The sequence below is a fragment of the Sinocyclocheilus anshuiensis genome, unplaced genomic scaffold (assembly GCF_001515605.1).
Source record: "Sinocyclocheilus anshuiensis isolate Anshui unplaced genomic scaffold, SAMN03320099.WGS_v1.1 scaffold1875, whole genome shotgun sequence".
In the NCBI taxonomy this organism is placed as follows: domain Eukaryota; kingdom Metazoa; phylum Chordata; class Actinopteri; order Cypriniformes; family Cyprinidae; genus Sinocyclocheilus; species Sinocyclocheilus anshuiensis.
The window spans coordinates 247,404-262,250 of record NW_015549774.1 but is presented as its reverse complement, the minus strand read 5'-3'; the positions used below and the strand labels follow the sequence as shown (position 1 = coordinate 262,250).

Sequence of the window (14,847 nt, the reverse complement as noted above, 5' to 3'; positions counted from 1 at the left end):
CTCTGTTCATGTTTCAGGTGTTAAACCCTTTAACAAAGACCTTGGGCACATCTCCGGTTCAAAGAAAGTGAAACGCATCCAGTCAGCAAAACCTTCAAACAAAACGTTAACTCCATTTTTCCAGTGCAAGTTCTGTGTGCGGTACTTCAGATCTAGCTCTTTTCTCAGTGAACACACCAGGAAGGTCCATGGAGAAGCAAGCGATGAGAGATCCCTCAAAACTTCCAAGCAGGCCAGCTGCAGCGCTACGACTTATGATGGTGTAGGAACGGTCTTTTCCTGCCAGTATTGCACTTATAAATCCCCACACAGAGCACGGATTCTGAAACACCAAAAAATGCATCACAAAGAAGGGTGCTTTCCAGGCCACTCGGCTCCTCCTGTTGGAGCAGAGGTTTTGGATTTGCACTCTGACGCCTCCTCCATTGAAGAACAATGTGAAGAGTCGCCAGAGGATGTAGAACGTAATGTGCTGGAATCTATGATCAAACCCCAGTCAAGAGGAGGCTTTGACTGTGAGTGGTGTGGATTTCAGACATCGCAAAGGCAGCAGTTAGCCGATCACATGATGAAGAAACACCGTAACATGGTGAAGATCATGGTATCCTTGCAACAGCCCAAAATGCAGGACGGAAGTGCGGGATCCAGCAAGTCTGATTCTGCTTCATCCAGGAGAAGCACTCCAACCTCCAATTTGAACCTGAACGATCTAGCGTGCAATGAAGGTTCCTCCGCAAATGCCTCGTCAATCAAAGGATCCTCTGGCAATGCATCACTCAAGACCACTTCAGGGATATCAAGTTTTCAGTACTCCCAGCTCACAGCAAAAATACCCAACAGCACAGGATCTTCCATACTGTCAGAGAGATCGACTTTCACCATGTCAGATATGTCAAGGTCTGGCATGGATCTAGATGCCAGCATGCTGAATGATTCCAGAAGCAGTTCAGATGATGAACTCTGTGACTTGGATGATCCCAGTTACACAGAGTCAGCTGAGGATTCTACTAAGCTGCTTCTGTCAGAAGAGGATAATGACCTGCTGGAAACTAAAGGAGTTCCATTCAAAAGACACATGAACAGGTTCCAGTGCCCTTTCTGCTCCTTCTTGACCATGCACCGACGTAGTATTTCTCGTCACATAGAGAACATACACTTATCTGGCAAAGCTACGGTGTATAAATGTGACAAGTGCCCCTTTCTTTGCACCAACCCTCTAAAACTTGACACGCACAAACAATGTCATGGTGGGTCTTCTGAATGGAACACTATGGACTTAACCAGCGAAAGTGTAGATGGTCCGGCTGAACGCTCCGTGCCAGTGAACGGAGGAAATGGCAGCTCTAAAATCAACGGGAAAAAATCCAGCACAGTCGAGGAACTGCAGGGTCCTCATCGGTGCTCACTGTGTAACTTTTCCACCATCACACTGAAAGGTCTACGTGTCCACCAGCAACACAAACACTCATACTGTGATGGAACACAAGTCACGGGTCAAGAGGGCTCGTCCAATGAGCAGCAAGATTCTGAATCCGAATCCTACAGCTCCTCGAGCTTCGTTCAGAAAACTCAGACCTCAATCCTTGGATTTTCAACCAAGAAGCATCTTATTGGGAAGACAGCAAGAAAGTCTATCAACGATTTACCCTTGGATCTCTCTCCTGTCAAAAAACGGACAAGGATTGATGAAATCGCAAACAATCTCCAGAGCAAGATTAGTCAAAGCCAACAGCATGAAGATGTGATTAACCTTGAGGAGATGGACGACGATGTGGAGGAGAATGGGAATCACATCGATTTAGAAACAAGCAAAGAGAGAGAATCCTCTGATGCTCGAAGTCAGCACTACACCTTCAACACTCAGCACCTTCATGTTAGAAATTCTGGAAGTGTTCAGACAGAGCGTGGTGTTGGGAAAAGAAAACGCAATCTGCAGTCCAAGCTTGGCTCAAGAAACATTCCTGTTCAAGTAACCATTTCTGATGATGAAGACAATTACAGTGCCTCCTTGGAATCTAAAGATGCCCAAGATCAAAGCAGTCAAGATAGCAGAGAGACATATCAAGACAACACTGAATACAATACTGAAGAACCTGGGAACCTGTTCTACTGCAAACATTGTGAGTACCAAAACAAGTCTGCTCGCAGTGTTAGCACACACTACCAGAGGATGCACCCTTATATCAAGTTTAGCTTCAGATACATCCTGGACCCAGAGGATCAGAGTGCAGTCTTCCGTTGTCTCGAGTGCTTCATCGAATATAACAACTTTAATGATCTGCACCAGCACTATATGACACACCATCCAGAAGCAAGCAACGTTTTGAACTTTAACCAGCCAGATCTGGTGTACATGTGCCGTTTCTGTTCCTACACAAGTCCAAATGTGCGGAGCCTGATGCCCCATTATCAAAGAATGCACCCTTCAGTGAAGATCAACAATGCCATGATCTTCTCCAGCTACATGGTCGATCAGCCTCATAAGGGGGCTGCTGAATCCCAAACACTGAGGGAAATCTTGAATTCTGGGCCCAAGAGTTTCAGATCCTCCTCATCTGGGTCCAGATCATCATCCAGTCCAGCTATCAAAAGCATCTGCAAAACGCCAGAAGCAAACACTGAGGCTGAAGCTTTTCGAGAAAGTCTGGGTGGTAATGTGGTGGTTTACGACTGTGATGTCTGTTCTTTCTCAAGTCCCAACATGCACTCAGTATTGGTCCACTATCAGAAAAAACACCCTGAGCAAAAGGCCTCCTACTTCCGCATACAGAAGACCATGCGGGTCATATCTGTTGACCAAGCACAGTTGTCAAACAATTCAACCTACAGCCTGACGAGCACCCCCAAGTCTTCAAATGTCATCTTGCCTGTGGCTCTGGATGAAGATGTTTACTACTGCAAACACTGTGTCTACAACAACCGCTCTGTAGTGGGCGTTCTGGTCCACTATCAAAAGCGACATCCGGAGATTAAGGTGACGGCAAAGTACATAAAGCAGGCACCCCCAACTCCGGGACTGCTGAAACTCATGGATGAGTTACAGATCGCACCTCCTAAACAGTTTCTGAAGCAATTCAACAACAACGGGATTGAAGGGTCAGGTAATTCCAACACTAAAGGAGCATCCGACAAAGGGGAACCTGAAATGCTGTTCTTCTGCCAACACTGCGACTACGGGAACCGCACTGTGAAGGGGGTCTTGATTCACTACCAGAAGAAGCACAGGGACGTGAAAGCCAATGCCGACCTCGTCCGTAGACACACGGCTGTGGTCAGGAGTCAGAGAGAACGAGCACAGATGATCCAAGCGGGAAGTTCCACGTCCACTGCAACTGTAGCTACTGAAGCAGAAAAATCCAGGTCGTTGCGATCTTTGAAGTGTAGACACTGTGCATACATGTCTCCTTATGTGTATGCCTTGAAGAAGCATTTGAAGAAGGATCATCCTACTGTGAAGGCCACGGCCATGACGATCTTACACTGGGCTTATCAGGATGGTGTGTTAGAGGCTGGTTATCACTGTGAGTGGTGCATATATTCTCACGCTGAACCAAGCGGGCTGCTCATGCATTACCAAAGACGCCATCCTGAGCACAATGTTGACTACACCTACATGGCCAGCAAACTATGGGCTGGTCCTGATACTTCCACCAGCAGACAAGCTGGGAACTCTGAAACGAAGCATTACCAATGCAGAGATTGTGCCTTTGAGGCGTGCTCCATCTGGGATATTACTAACCATTACCAAGCGGTGCACCCTTGGGCCATCAAAGGTGACGAGTCTGTCCTGCTCGACATTATCAAGGGAAACCAAGCACCTGATAAGCTGCTCCCACAACTGCCCAAAGGACACGTTTCCATGTCCAGTCCGTTCAACAGCAACCAGCAGGAAGAGGCTGCAGTTGAAGTCAGCCGCCCAACACATGAGCGACAGACTAATCTCTCTCTGTCTGCCACATCGTCTATCTCAAACAACCCTTACCAGTGCACCGTGTGCTTGTCTGAGTACAACAGTCTTCATGGGCTTCTGACCCACTATGGCAAAAAACACCCGGGCATGAAAGTGAAAGCTGCTGACTTCGCTCAGGAGGCAGACATCAACCCTAGCTCTGTTTACAAGTGCAGACAATGTCCATACGTGAACTCGCGCATCCATGGAGTTCTCACACACTACCAGAAACGGCATCCTTCCATCAAAGTCACGGCTGAAGACTTTGCCAATGATGTCGAGCAGGTAAACGAGTTGGTTAACGAGGGGGATGAGCGATCTAAAACACAGAGGCAGGGCTACGGTGCTTACCGCTGCAAGATGTGCCCTTACACACATGGCACTTTAGAGAAACTCAAGATACACTATGAGAAATATCATAACCAGTCTGCCGCAGACATGTTCAAAGCAACTGCCATGCAGTCGCCGACCAGAAGAGACAATTCGGTTGCTGAATGCAGCAGCAGCAGTGTGACCGAAGTCTCAGAGGCCTGTGACTTTGACCTCAAGCTTCCCGAAGTCGCGAAGAGCGACAAGCATGCATTGTTTAAATGTCAGCTGTGCAAATACTTCTGCTCCACCCGGAAAGGTATCGCTCGTCACTACCGTATCAAGCATAACAATGTCAGAGCGCAGCCCGAAGGGAAGAACAATGTCTTTAAATGTGCACTCTGCTCCTACACCAACCCCATCCGCAAAGGCCTCGCAGCACACTACCAGAAACGGCACGACATTGATGCCTACTACACGCATTGCTTGGCAGCATCCAAGACGGTGGGGGAGAAACCGAACAAGGTGATGGTTCCCTTGGCATCAGAGGCAGAGGCTCCAGCGATGAGCGAAGAGCTAAGGCTTGCGGTGGACCGAAGGAAATGTTCACTCTGCTCCTTCCAGGCTTTCAGCAGGAAGAGTATTGTTTCTCATTACATAAAGCGCCACCCAGGAGTCTTTCCCAAGAAGCAGCCCTCCAGCAAACTGGGCCGTTACTTCACTGTGATCTATTCCAAGGAGGCAGAGAAACCTCCATCTACGGAGGAGGTGGAAATCGTTGAAGTTAAGGATGAGGTGGAACCTGAAGGTGATGTGGACTGGCTCCCCTTTAAATGCCTGAAATGCTTCAAGCTTTCGTTCAGCGCGGTGGAGCTGCTGGTGATGCATTACAATGACTGCCACGACAAGGAGCTCAAGCGGGATTTCGTCACCATTCCGAGCCCCGCAGAAGATGGGACAGAGCTCTACCAGTGCACCCACTGTGAAATCAAATTCTTGACTCTTCCAGAACTCGGCGTCCATCTGATAAACCACAATGAGGATTTCCAGAAAAGAGCCATGAGGCTTGAACGAAGAAAACAGCTTCAAAGCAAGCAGAGGACGACAGAGCCGCCAGAAGCCAAACCAGAAAATAAGGTGAGCTCAGACACCTTGTAATGGGTAAAAGTGGTTATACTAGTTGAATAACCCGGGCCCGTATTTATCAAGCTTCTCAAAGTGCCATTTTATTCTTGAGAAAATTCAGTGATTGGTCCATGTCTATGTCGTCATCCAAAATCCTGTTTGGGGCACAGCAAAGTGTCTTGAATCATCTCGAAGACTGACTCCTACACTTAAATTACGACTGAGATGCTTGATCACTAACTTTTAATCGCAGCTTTGAGCCAAGAATTTTTTTTACTCTTAAGTCAATTCCTAGCAGTGTTTTTGTGAGTAATTCTCAAGAGGCTTGATAAATACGGGCCCTGACTAACTTTCAAAACTGTATTCTGTGTGATTTTCTCTAGCATTGATCTGTTTGCTTTAGGAACATAGGAAGTAGAATAACAGCAAAAGATGTTTTGGGTGTTAGTGTAGCTTTTACATTTGGATTTAACCTCGACCACCATATGCAAACAAGTACATTGCAAGCAGGCAACACTGGCGACATAATCTTGAGCTTCATTGATTCTAGTTGCAAGTGACAGAACAAAACTAGATTGCATCGAATGATCTTTTGTCGTCATTGTCTCTTCCTATAGGTGGATGGCACCCCCGATAAGACTCCCATCGGCTACAGGTGCAACTTCTGCGTGGAGGTCCACTCCACCCTCCGGGCCATCTGCAACCACCTGAGAAAGCATGTGCAGTACGGGGAGGCCAAGGAGGGACACGTGAAGGTACGAGCGTCCAAAGTTAAGGGCTTCAATCAAGGGCTTTTAAAAAGTGTGAGTGCTTGATAAATCTTCATCTGTGACTTAGATTTATACAGTTGCATTAGTTTTCTCATCTGTTTTTGGCATCTTAATTAGATTTGTGCACAATATCTAAATCCTTTTTTTCCTGAGGTGGCCTCTCTTCTTCTGCTCTACTCTAATAGCAAGTGCATTCACAGGCCGTTTGGACCTGTTTTTCCTTCCACTCAAGTGTTTTGTTCACTTGTTTGGATGGTTAGACCATTACAGTTCGACTGCACATTCAATGAAATGGACAAATAGAGCAAATCCTTGAGTATTGCAGAAGAAACAGGGAAAATGGACTAGTGCGGTATTATGACATTTCCTTAAACTCGAGCGTTTTATTTCCTTGTGTGGGCATTCATGAGGACAGCCTTCAACGTGCCATAAAGTTGGTCATGTAATTAAATCTAGCGGCCTTGTGTTACACGTTTTGTATATAAGGATTGAAGGATTTTCTTTTTATTTCTGAAGCTCTTTTCTGAATGTGAAGCGACCTTAGAATGTGTATTTAGAAGCCAACAATGTTGCTACCAACCTCTTGGAACAGCCTTTCTGTCAGGAGCGCACCTATGATGCCTTGCATGTCTATGGACTTCAAAAGATTTTAGGTTAACATTTATATTAATGTAGAGAGGAAAGTGTATTTCTTAGATCCACATTTAATCAACTTTCATCTACAGTAGTTGATCTAAAATGGTCCTGCAGTGTGACAAATTAATTTTTAAAAGTACAGAGCTTATGAAATCTCTGTGCATAATTAAACAATGAATTGGCAAAATGCTGTTTAAAGAGCATAAATGTTAGTTTCAATTAGTTAATGCATGGTTGCAATATCTGTATTATAGTAGAAATGTGTGCTGTTTTGTACAGTGTAATGGTTTTCATAATGAGGACTTTCCTCATTAACCGTAGCGTTTAAGGTGGACTGTTTCTGCAGAGAGCTGCATTTAGACATGGCCAAGTCCAGTTTGTGTATCACAGAAGAATCCTGAGACTCTCGATGCAACCCTTCCGTCGTCTTGACGGTGTGGCGTGGAGAGAGGCGTGTAAGCGCCTTAGTGTTAGTATTCCACTGAGAGTGCCAGTGCTGGCAGGGAGGCCCAGCCTGAGGATTTGAACGGAAGCCCAGTGAGGATCAGCAGATGGGACGGATCGCACCGGACACTAGGGGGCAGCGCTCACGGCACAGAACACACACTCTGAACAAAGAAACACGGGCAGGGATTCCCAAGGTTTTTCGTAAGCTGAAGCTCTTTGAGCTAAAATATTTTTGTGAAGTCCTCCTGAGAAGTTAATTCAGTAATTTATTTAAATTTTAAAAAACCCATTTGCATGAACGTTGGATAATATTCGCATCATGAAGTGTTTTAGTATGTGCTCAGTTTGTTTCATTTGTTTTTATTTTAAAATTGAAAAAAAAAAAAAAAAAAAAAAGTTTTAAATTGTAACAATCTTATAAATTGTATCAACATCTTATAAGTTCTTAAAGTTGAGCAATGTATTTTAAACCTAAACATTAAACTAAATTCTGAATTAGTTTATCGACATCAAAGGTGACGAGTCTGTCCTGCTCGACATTATCAAGGGGAACCAAGCACCTGATAAGCTGCTCCCACAACTGCCCAAAGGACACGTTTCAATGTATAGTCCATTCAACAGCAACCAGCAGGAAGAGACTACAGTTGAAGTCAGCCGCCGAACACATGAGCGACAACCTAATCTCTCTCTGTCTGCCACGTCGTCTATCTCAAACAACCCTTACCAGTGCACCGTGTGCTTGTCTGAGTACAACAGTCTTCATGGGCTTCTGACCCACTATGGCAAAAAACACCCGGGCATGAAAGTGAAAGCTGCTGACTTCGCTCAGGAGGCAGACATCAACCCTAGCTCTGTTTACAAGTGCAGACAATGTCCATACGTGAACTCGCGCATCCATGGAGTTCTCACACACTACCAGAAACGGCATCCTTCCATCAAAGTCACGGCTGAAGACTTTGCCAATGATGTCGAGCAGGTAAACGAGTTGGTTAACGAGGGGGATGAGCGATCTAAAACACAGAGGCAGGGCTACGGTGCTTACCGCTGCAAGATGTGCCCTTACACACATGGCACTTTAGAGAAACTCAAGATACACTATGAGAAATATCATAACCAGTCTGCTGCAAACATTTTCAGAACAGCTGCCAAGCAGTCACCGACCAGAAGAGACGATTTGGTTGCTGAATGCAGTAGCAGCAGTGTGACCAAAGTCTCTGAGATTTGTGACTTTGACCTCGCAATTCCCGAAGTCGCAAAGAGTGACAAGAATGCGGTGTTTACATGTCAGCTGTGCAAATACTTCTGCTCCACCCGGAAAGGTATCGCTCGTCACTACCGTATCAAGCATAACAATGTCAGAGCGCAGCCCGAAGGGAAGAACAATGTCTTTAAATGTGCACTCTGCTCCTACACCAACCCCATCCGCAAAGGCCTCGCAGCACACTACCAGAAACGGCACGACATTGATGCCTACTACACGCATTGCTTGGCAGCATCCAAGACGGTGGGGGAGAAACCGAAAAAGGTGATGGTGCCCTTGGCGTCAGAGGCAGAGGCTCCAGCGATGAGCGAAGAGCTAAGGCTTGCGGTGGACCGTAGGAAATGTTCGCTCTGCTCCTTCCAGGCTTTCAGCAGAAAGAGTATCGTTTCTCATTACATAAAACGCCACCCAGGAGTCTTTCCCAAGAAGCAGCCCTCCAGCAAACTGGGCCGTTACTTCACTGTGATCTATTCCAAGGAGGCAGAGAAACCTCCATCTACGGAGGAGGTGGAAATCGTTGAAGTTAAGGATGAGGTGGAACCTGAAGGTGATGTGGACTGGCTCCCCTTTAAATGCCTGAAATGCTTCAAGCTTTCGTTCAGCGCGGTGGAGCTGCTGGTGATGCATTACAATGACTGCCACGACAAGGAGCTCAAGCGGGATTTCGTCACCATTCCGAGCCCCGCAGAAGATGGGACAGAGCTCTACCAGTGCACCCACTGTGAAATCAAATTCTTGACTCTTCCAGAACTCGGCGTCCATCTGATAAACCACAATGAGGATTTCCAGAAAAGAGCCATGAGGCTTGAACGAAGAAAACAGCTTCAAAGCAAGCAGAGGACGACAGAGCCGCCAGAAGCCAAACCAGAAAATAAGGTGAGCTCAGACACCTTGTAATGGGTAAAAGTGGTTATACTAGTTGAATAACCCGGGCCCGTATTTATCAAGCTTCTCAAAGTGCCATTTTATTCTTGAGAAAATTCAGTGATTGGTCCATGTCTATGTCGTCATCCAAAATCCTGTTTGGGGCACAGCAAAGTGTCTTGAATCATCTCGAAGACTGACTCCTACACTTAAATTACGACTGAGATGCTTGATCACTAACTTTTAATCGCAGCTTTGAGCCAAGAATTTTTTTTACTCTTAAGTCAATTCCTAGCAGTGTTTTTGTGAGTAATTCTCAAGAGGCTTGATAAATACGGGCCCTGACTAACTTTCAAAACTGTATTCTGTGTGATTTTCTCTAGCATTGATCTGTTTGCTTTAGGAACATAGGAAGTAGAATAACAGCAAAAGATGTTTTGGGTGTTAGTGTAGCTTTTACATTTGGATTTAACCTCGACCACCATATGCAAACAAGTACATTGCAAGCAGGCAACACTGGCGACATAATCTTGAGCTTCATTGATTCTAGTTGCAAGTGACAGAACAAAACTAGATTGCATCGAATGATCTTCTGTCGTCATTGTCTCTTCCTATAGGTGGATGGCACCCCCGATAAGACTCCCATCGGCTACAGGTGCAACTTCTGCGTGGAGGTCCACTCCACCCTCCGGGCCATCTGCAACCACCTGAGAAAGCATGTGCAGTACGGGGAGGCCAAGGAGGGACACGTGAAGGTACGAGCGTCCAAAGTTAAGGGCTTCAATCAAGGGCTTTTAAAAAGTGTGAGTGCTTGATAAATCTTCATCTGTGACTTAGATTTATACAGTTGCATTAGTTTTCTCATCTGTTTTTGGCATCTTAATTAGATTTGTGCACAATATCTAAATCCTTTTTTTCCTGAGGTGGCCTCTCTTCTTCTGCTCTACTCTAATAGCAAGTGCATTCACAGGCCGTTTGGACCTGTTTTTCCTTCCACTCAAGTGTTTTGTTCACTTGTTTGGATGGTTAGACCATTACAGTTCGACTGCACATTCAATGAAATGGACAAATAGAGCAAATCCTTGAGTATTGCAGAAGAAACAGGGAAAATGGACTAGTGCGGTATTATGACATTTCCTTAAACTCGAGCGTTTTATTTCCTTGTGTGGGCATTCATGAGGACAGCCTTCAACGTGCCATAAAGTTGGTCATGTAATTAAATCTAGCGGCCTTGTGTTACACGTTTTGTATATAAGGATTGAAGGATTTTCTTTTTATTTCTGAAGCTCTTTTCTGAATGTGAAGCGACCTTAGAATGTGTATTTAGAAGCCAACAATGTTGCTACCAACCTCTTGGAACAGCCTTTCTGTCAGGAGCGCACCTATGATGCCTTGCATGTCTATGGACTTCAAAAGATTTTAGGTTAACATTTATATTAATGTAGAGAGGAAAGTGTATTTCTTAGATCCACATTTAATCAACTTTCATCTACAGTAGTTGATCTAAAATGGTCCTGCAGTGTGACAAATTAATTTTTAAAAGTACAGAGCTTATGAAATCTCTGTGCATAATTAAACAATGAATTGGCAAAATGCTGTTTAAAGAGCATAAATGTTAGTTTCAATTAGTTAATGCATGGTTGCAATATCTGTATTATAGTAGAAATGTGTGCTGTTTTGTACAGTGTAATGGTTTTCATAATGAGGACTTTCCTCATTAACCGTAGCGTTTAAGGTGGACTGTTTCTGCAGAGAGCTGCATTTAGACATGGCCAAGTCCAGTTTGTGTATCACAGAAGAATCCTGAGACTCTCGATGCAACCCTTCCGTCGTCTTGACGGTGTGGCGTGGAGAGAGGCGTGTAAGCGCCTTAGTGTTAGTATTCCACTGAGAGTGCCAGTGCTGGCAGGGAGGCCCAGCCTGAGGATTTGAACGGAAGCCCAGTGAGGATCAGCAGATGGGACGGATCGCACCGGACACTAGGGGGCAGCGCTCACGGCACAGAACACACACTCTGAACAAAGAAACACGGGCAGGAAGGTTTTAGGTTTTTCGTAAGCTGAAGCTCTTTGAGCTAAAATATTTTTGTGAAGTCCTCCTGAGAACAGTAATTTAAGTAACTTTGCAACTACATGTCAACTAATTCTCATTAATTTGCAACAGCATATCTACTAACTCTCAGAGTGGACTGTTAGGTTAGGTTTAGGGTTAGTAGAATAAGTTGACATATACTTGCAAAGATTCTCATAGTCGGTGTGTTGTATGTTGTGGACTTACCAAAATAAAGTGTTAGAAGAAATTAAGCAGACAGTCTATTAATACTCTAATGACTGCTAGTTGACATGTAGTTGCAAAGTTACTTGCTGTTAGTAGAATGTCTAAAGTGGACTATCAATATAAAGTGTTACCATGCAGACAATGACCTAAACAGGCATCATTTTTACAATTAAACAAAAACATTAATGTTAATATGGATGCAGAATGGATACCAGGTATACATGCCATCAGTCCTAGAAACAAAATTCTCTACTTTTACAGAAATTTTGTATAATTAAAATGTATATGATTTATTTAATTAGTTTTTCATTCAATTTGAATTCCAGTTTGGGAAACCTTACACTACTGCATAGAATACTGTGCTGCGTAATGCGCACTATTAATGTTATCATCGTTTTGAATTAGTATGCAATGTTACATGTTTAAAATAGTAATATTGTGTTTTACTGTTGTGGCGTCTAGTTATTATGGGCATTTGGTTTGGTTATTTGTGTGAATTTTTTTTATCTTTGTAATTGCATTGTGTTAAATATCAGTCGGATCAATATAATGATTCAAGAATGGGCTGTAAAGATAATAGTTGAGATCACTTTTTCAAAGGTCAAATCTGGTGCAACACATTTTTTTTTTTCAGAAAATGTCTAAATGTATTTCTTTGGTTGTGTTTGTGCCTCTGATTGGCTGACGGTGCAGGAGCGTCTTATTTACATCCGTCTGAAGTGCAGGGTCAGTTCTCTCTCTGAGATGCTGAATTTTCTCTTGCTGTAAAGCAGCAGATGTCTCAGAAACACACAGGAACCTCTTGGCCATTTCTAAATAAGGAAAAAGGGATGTCCCGATAGAGCTCTCAGCCTCAGAGTGCTTTAATGGCCGTAATCAAACACGGATCATCTGTGCTTCAGTCCAGAGCTGATGATCACCTCCAAACCCGGAGAGAAATATCATATATGAGTGAGATCTATCAGGATTAATAAAGGTCAGGAACCTTAAATATGTCAAGAACATGACTAGTTTTGTTGTTTCACCACAAAATGAAGAATACATGTAAACTATATACTGTAAACATGTTTTTGAAAGAAGTGTCTTCTGCTCACCAAAGCTGCATTTAGCCTATGTGATCAAAAATACTGTAAAATTGTGAAATATTATTAAAATATAAATAGCTGTTTTCTATGTGAAATAATCATTTAATCCTGTGATCAAAGCTGAATTTTTAGCATAATTTCTTCAGTGTCACATGATCCTTCAGAAATCATTCTAATATGCAGTAGTTTATATATATTACAGTAATGAGAATTAATGGTGGAATGTGTTTAATTGTCATGAAAATAATGTCACAATGCAAAACGTCTTGCAGATTTGGTCCTTTACTGTATGAGTAATATCAGTGATTTCCTCTGACAGCAGGAAGCAGCGGAGATGCCTGTTGCCGTTCCCGTGGACGGAATCACCAACGGCGACGTGGCGGATGTGGTTGCCATGGACGCTGACCCATTGGAGACTGGTGCATCACCGGCTGACGTCACCATGGAGACGGAGGAGACGGTGGCCGTGGAAACGGAGCCGATGGTTGGAGCGCTGGAGCCGGAGAAGGAGCGCGTGGTTCCTGGGCATCCGTGCAGCATGTGCAATCGTATGTTCATGTCCATGCAGGGCCTGCGTTCTCACGAGAGGAGCCACACGGCCGTAGCGCTCGTCAACAGAAACGACAAATACAGCTGCCAGTACTGTCAGTTCGCCTCGCCGTTCAGACACAAGTGAGTGAGACTTCATATCAGTTAGTGAACGCAAGTCCCCTCAGTAAAACCCTTCAGAATAAAAACTCAGGACCTTTAAAAATATGCATTTTCACCATGTTTTTTTAGGAATAAAATGTCCTACAAATTAGTGTGAATAATATATGAACAAACCCCTCAGTAAAAATCTTAAGAATATAGATGGGAATAAAACTGTAAAGTTTGGTGTATGTAAGTGCTGCTGAAGTGGAGAAAAAACTCATGGCCTTTAAAAATATGCATTTTCACCATGTTTTTTAGTAATAAAATGTCCTACAAATCAGTGTGAATAATATATGAACAAACCCCTCAGTAAAAATCTTAAGAATATAGATAGGAATAAAACTGTAAGTTTTGGTGTATGTAAGTGCTGCTGAAGTGGAGAAAAAATATGCATTTTCACCATGTTTTAGAATTAAAATGCTGTATAAATCAGTGTGAATTATATATGTACAAACCCCTCAGAAAAAGATTCAGGATATAAGTTTTGGTGTGTGCAAGTGTTACTAACTGGAATTGAAATCTATCGACGCAAATAGATAAAGAGCAATAAAATAAAAGCTTAAATTTCCACTACTCTGAAAAAACACACTATGAAAAGTCAAAAAGTTCAAAATTGACCAATGCAGGAAAAAACTATGTTTTTGCTTGTAGTGTCTCGCCTTAGAGCACTAAAATAATAAACATTCTTTGTGGATTCTTTGTCTCTTACATCAAACAAAGAGAGGAGGAGATGAATAGATAAATACAGAAAATCCTGAGGGAAAACGTATGTGAGATGTAGATTGTGTACGCACTGGAGTGTCACGTCTCCTCATTTACTTCCTGTGAGAATGGCATATATTTTGACAGAGCTGTTAGTCTCGTCTGAAACGCAGGACCTTTGTTTGGTTCCCTGGAGTAAATCCTCCTTCACTGGATGTTCCGTGACCCAGAAAGCTGCCGCATTCATGTGCCACACGGGAACTGCGGATAAAAAACACTGATTCCCCAGATCCCTGTCGGAGATGGCTGTTTTGTCAGAGTCTCAGCGTTAAAGCAGGGATCTTCTGCCGAGAGGTGTTCCTTTCACAGATATTTAGGGTTATCATTAGACGCATCCTGGTCGATTCACTTTTTCTGCCTGTCCTTGTGGAATCATTCAGACGTCCTGAATCTTCCTGAAGCGTTCGCTGACAGCACACCTGTGACACTTGCTGAGCGTTAGTGCATGCTTTACATATTTATTTTATTTGTCGTTTTTATGAGAATATAGGACGGGAAGTGATAGAGATTGGGAAATCAAACCTGTATCGCCCACATGAGCTTCAGAGCGTGTGCAGTACAGTGTTATTGTTAACTAAAACTGTAAAAAAAAAAAAAAATATATAAATATATATATATATATATATGTGTGTGTGTGTGTGTGTGTGTATAAATATATATATATACATT

The 14,847-nt window shown here is 43.5% G+C and overlaps 1 protein-coding gene across 6 annotated transcripts in view; it reads left to right on the top strand.

The window, feature by feature from the left end:
• The window catches only part of LOC107660842 (zinc finger protein 462-like), a 48,367-nt gene that overhangs the window by 23,211 nt on the left and 10,309 nt on the right, over positions 1-14,847 (top strand). For 3 of the 6 annotated variants that reach the window (XM_016450265.1, XM_016450264.1, XM_016450269.1), the window contains exons 3-6: positions 18-3,773; positions 7,752-9,373; positions 9,979-10,116; positions 13,043-13,395. In XM_016450265.1, coding sequence (XP_016305751.1) covers positions 18-3,773; positions 7,752-9,373; positions 9,979-10,116; positions 13,043-13,395 — 5,869 coding nt within the window. Of the gene's footprint in view, positions 1-17; positions 5,396-6,000; positions 6,139-7,751; positions 9,374-9,978; positions 10,117-13,042; positions 13,396-14,847 lie in introns of all 6 variants that reach the window. The other 3 variants (XM_016450268.1, XM_016450267.1, XM_016450266.1) reach the window with 3 other exon arrangements.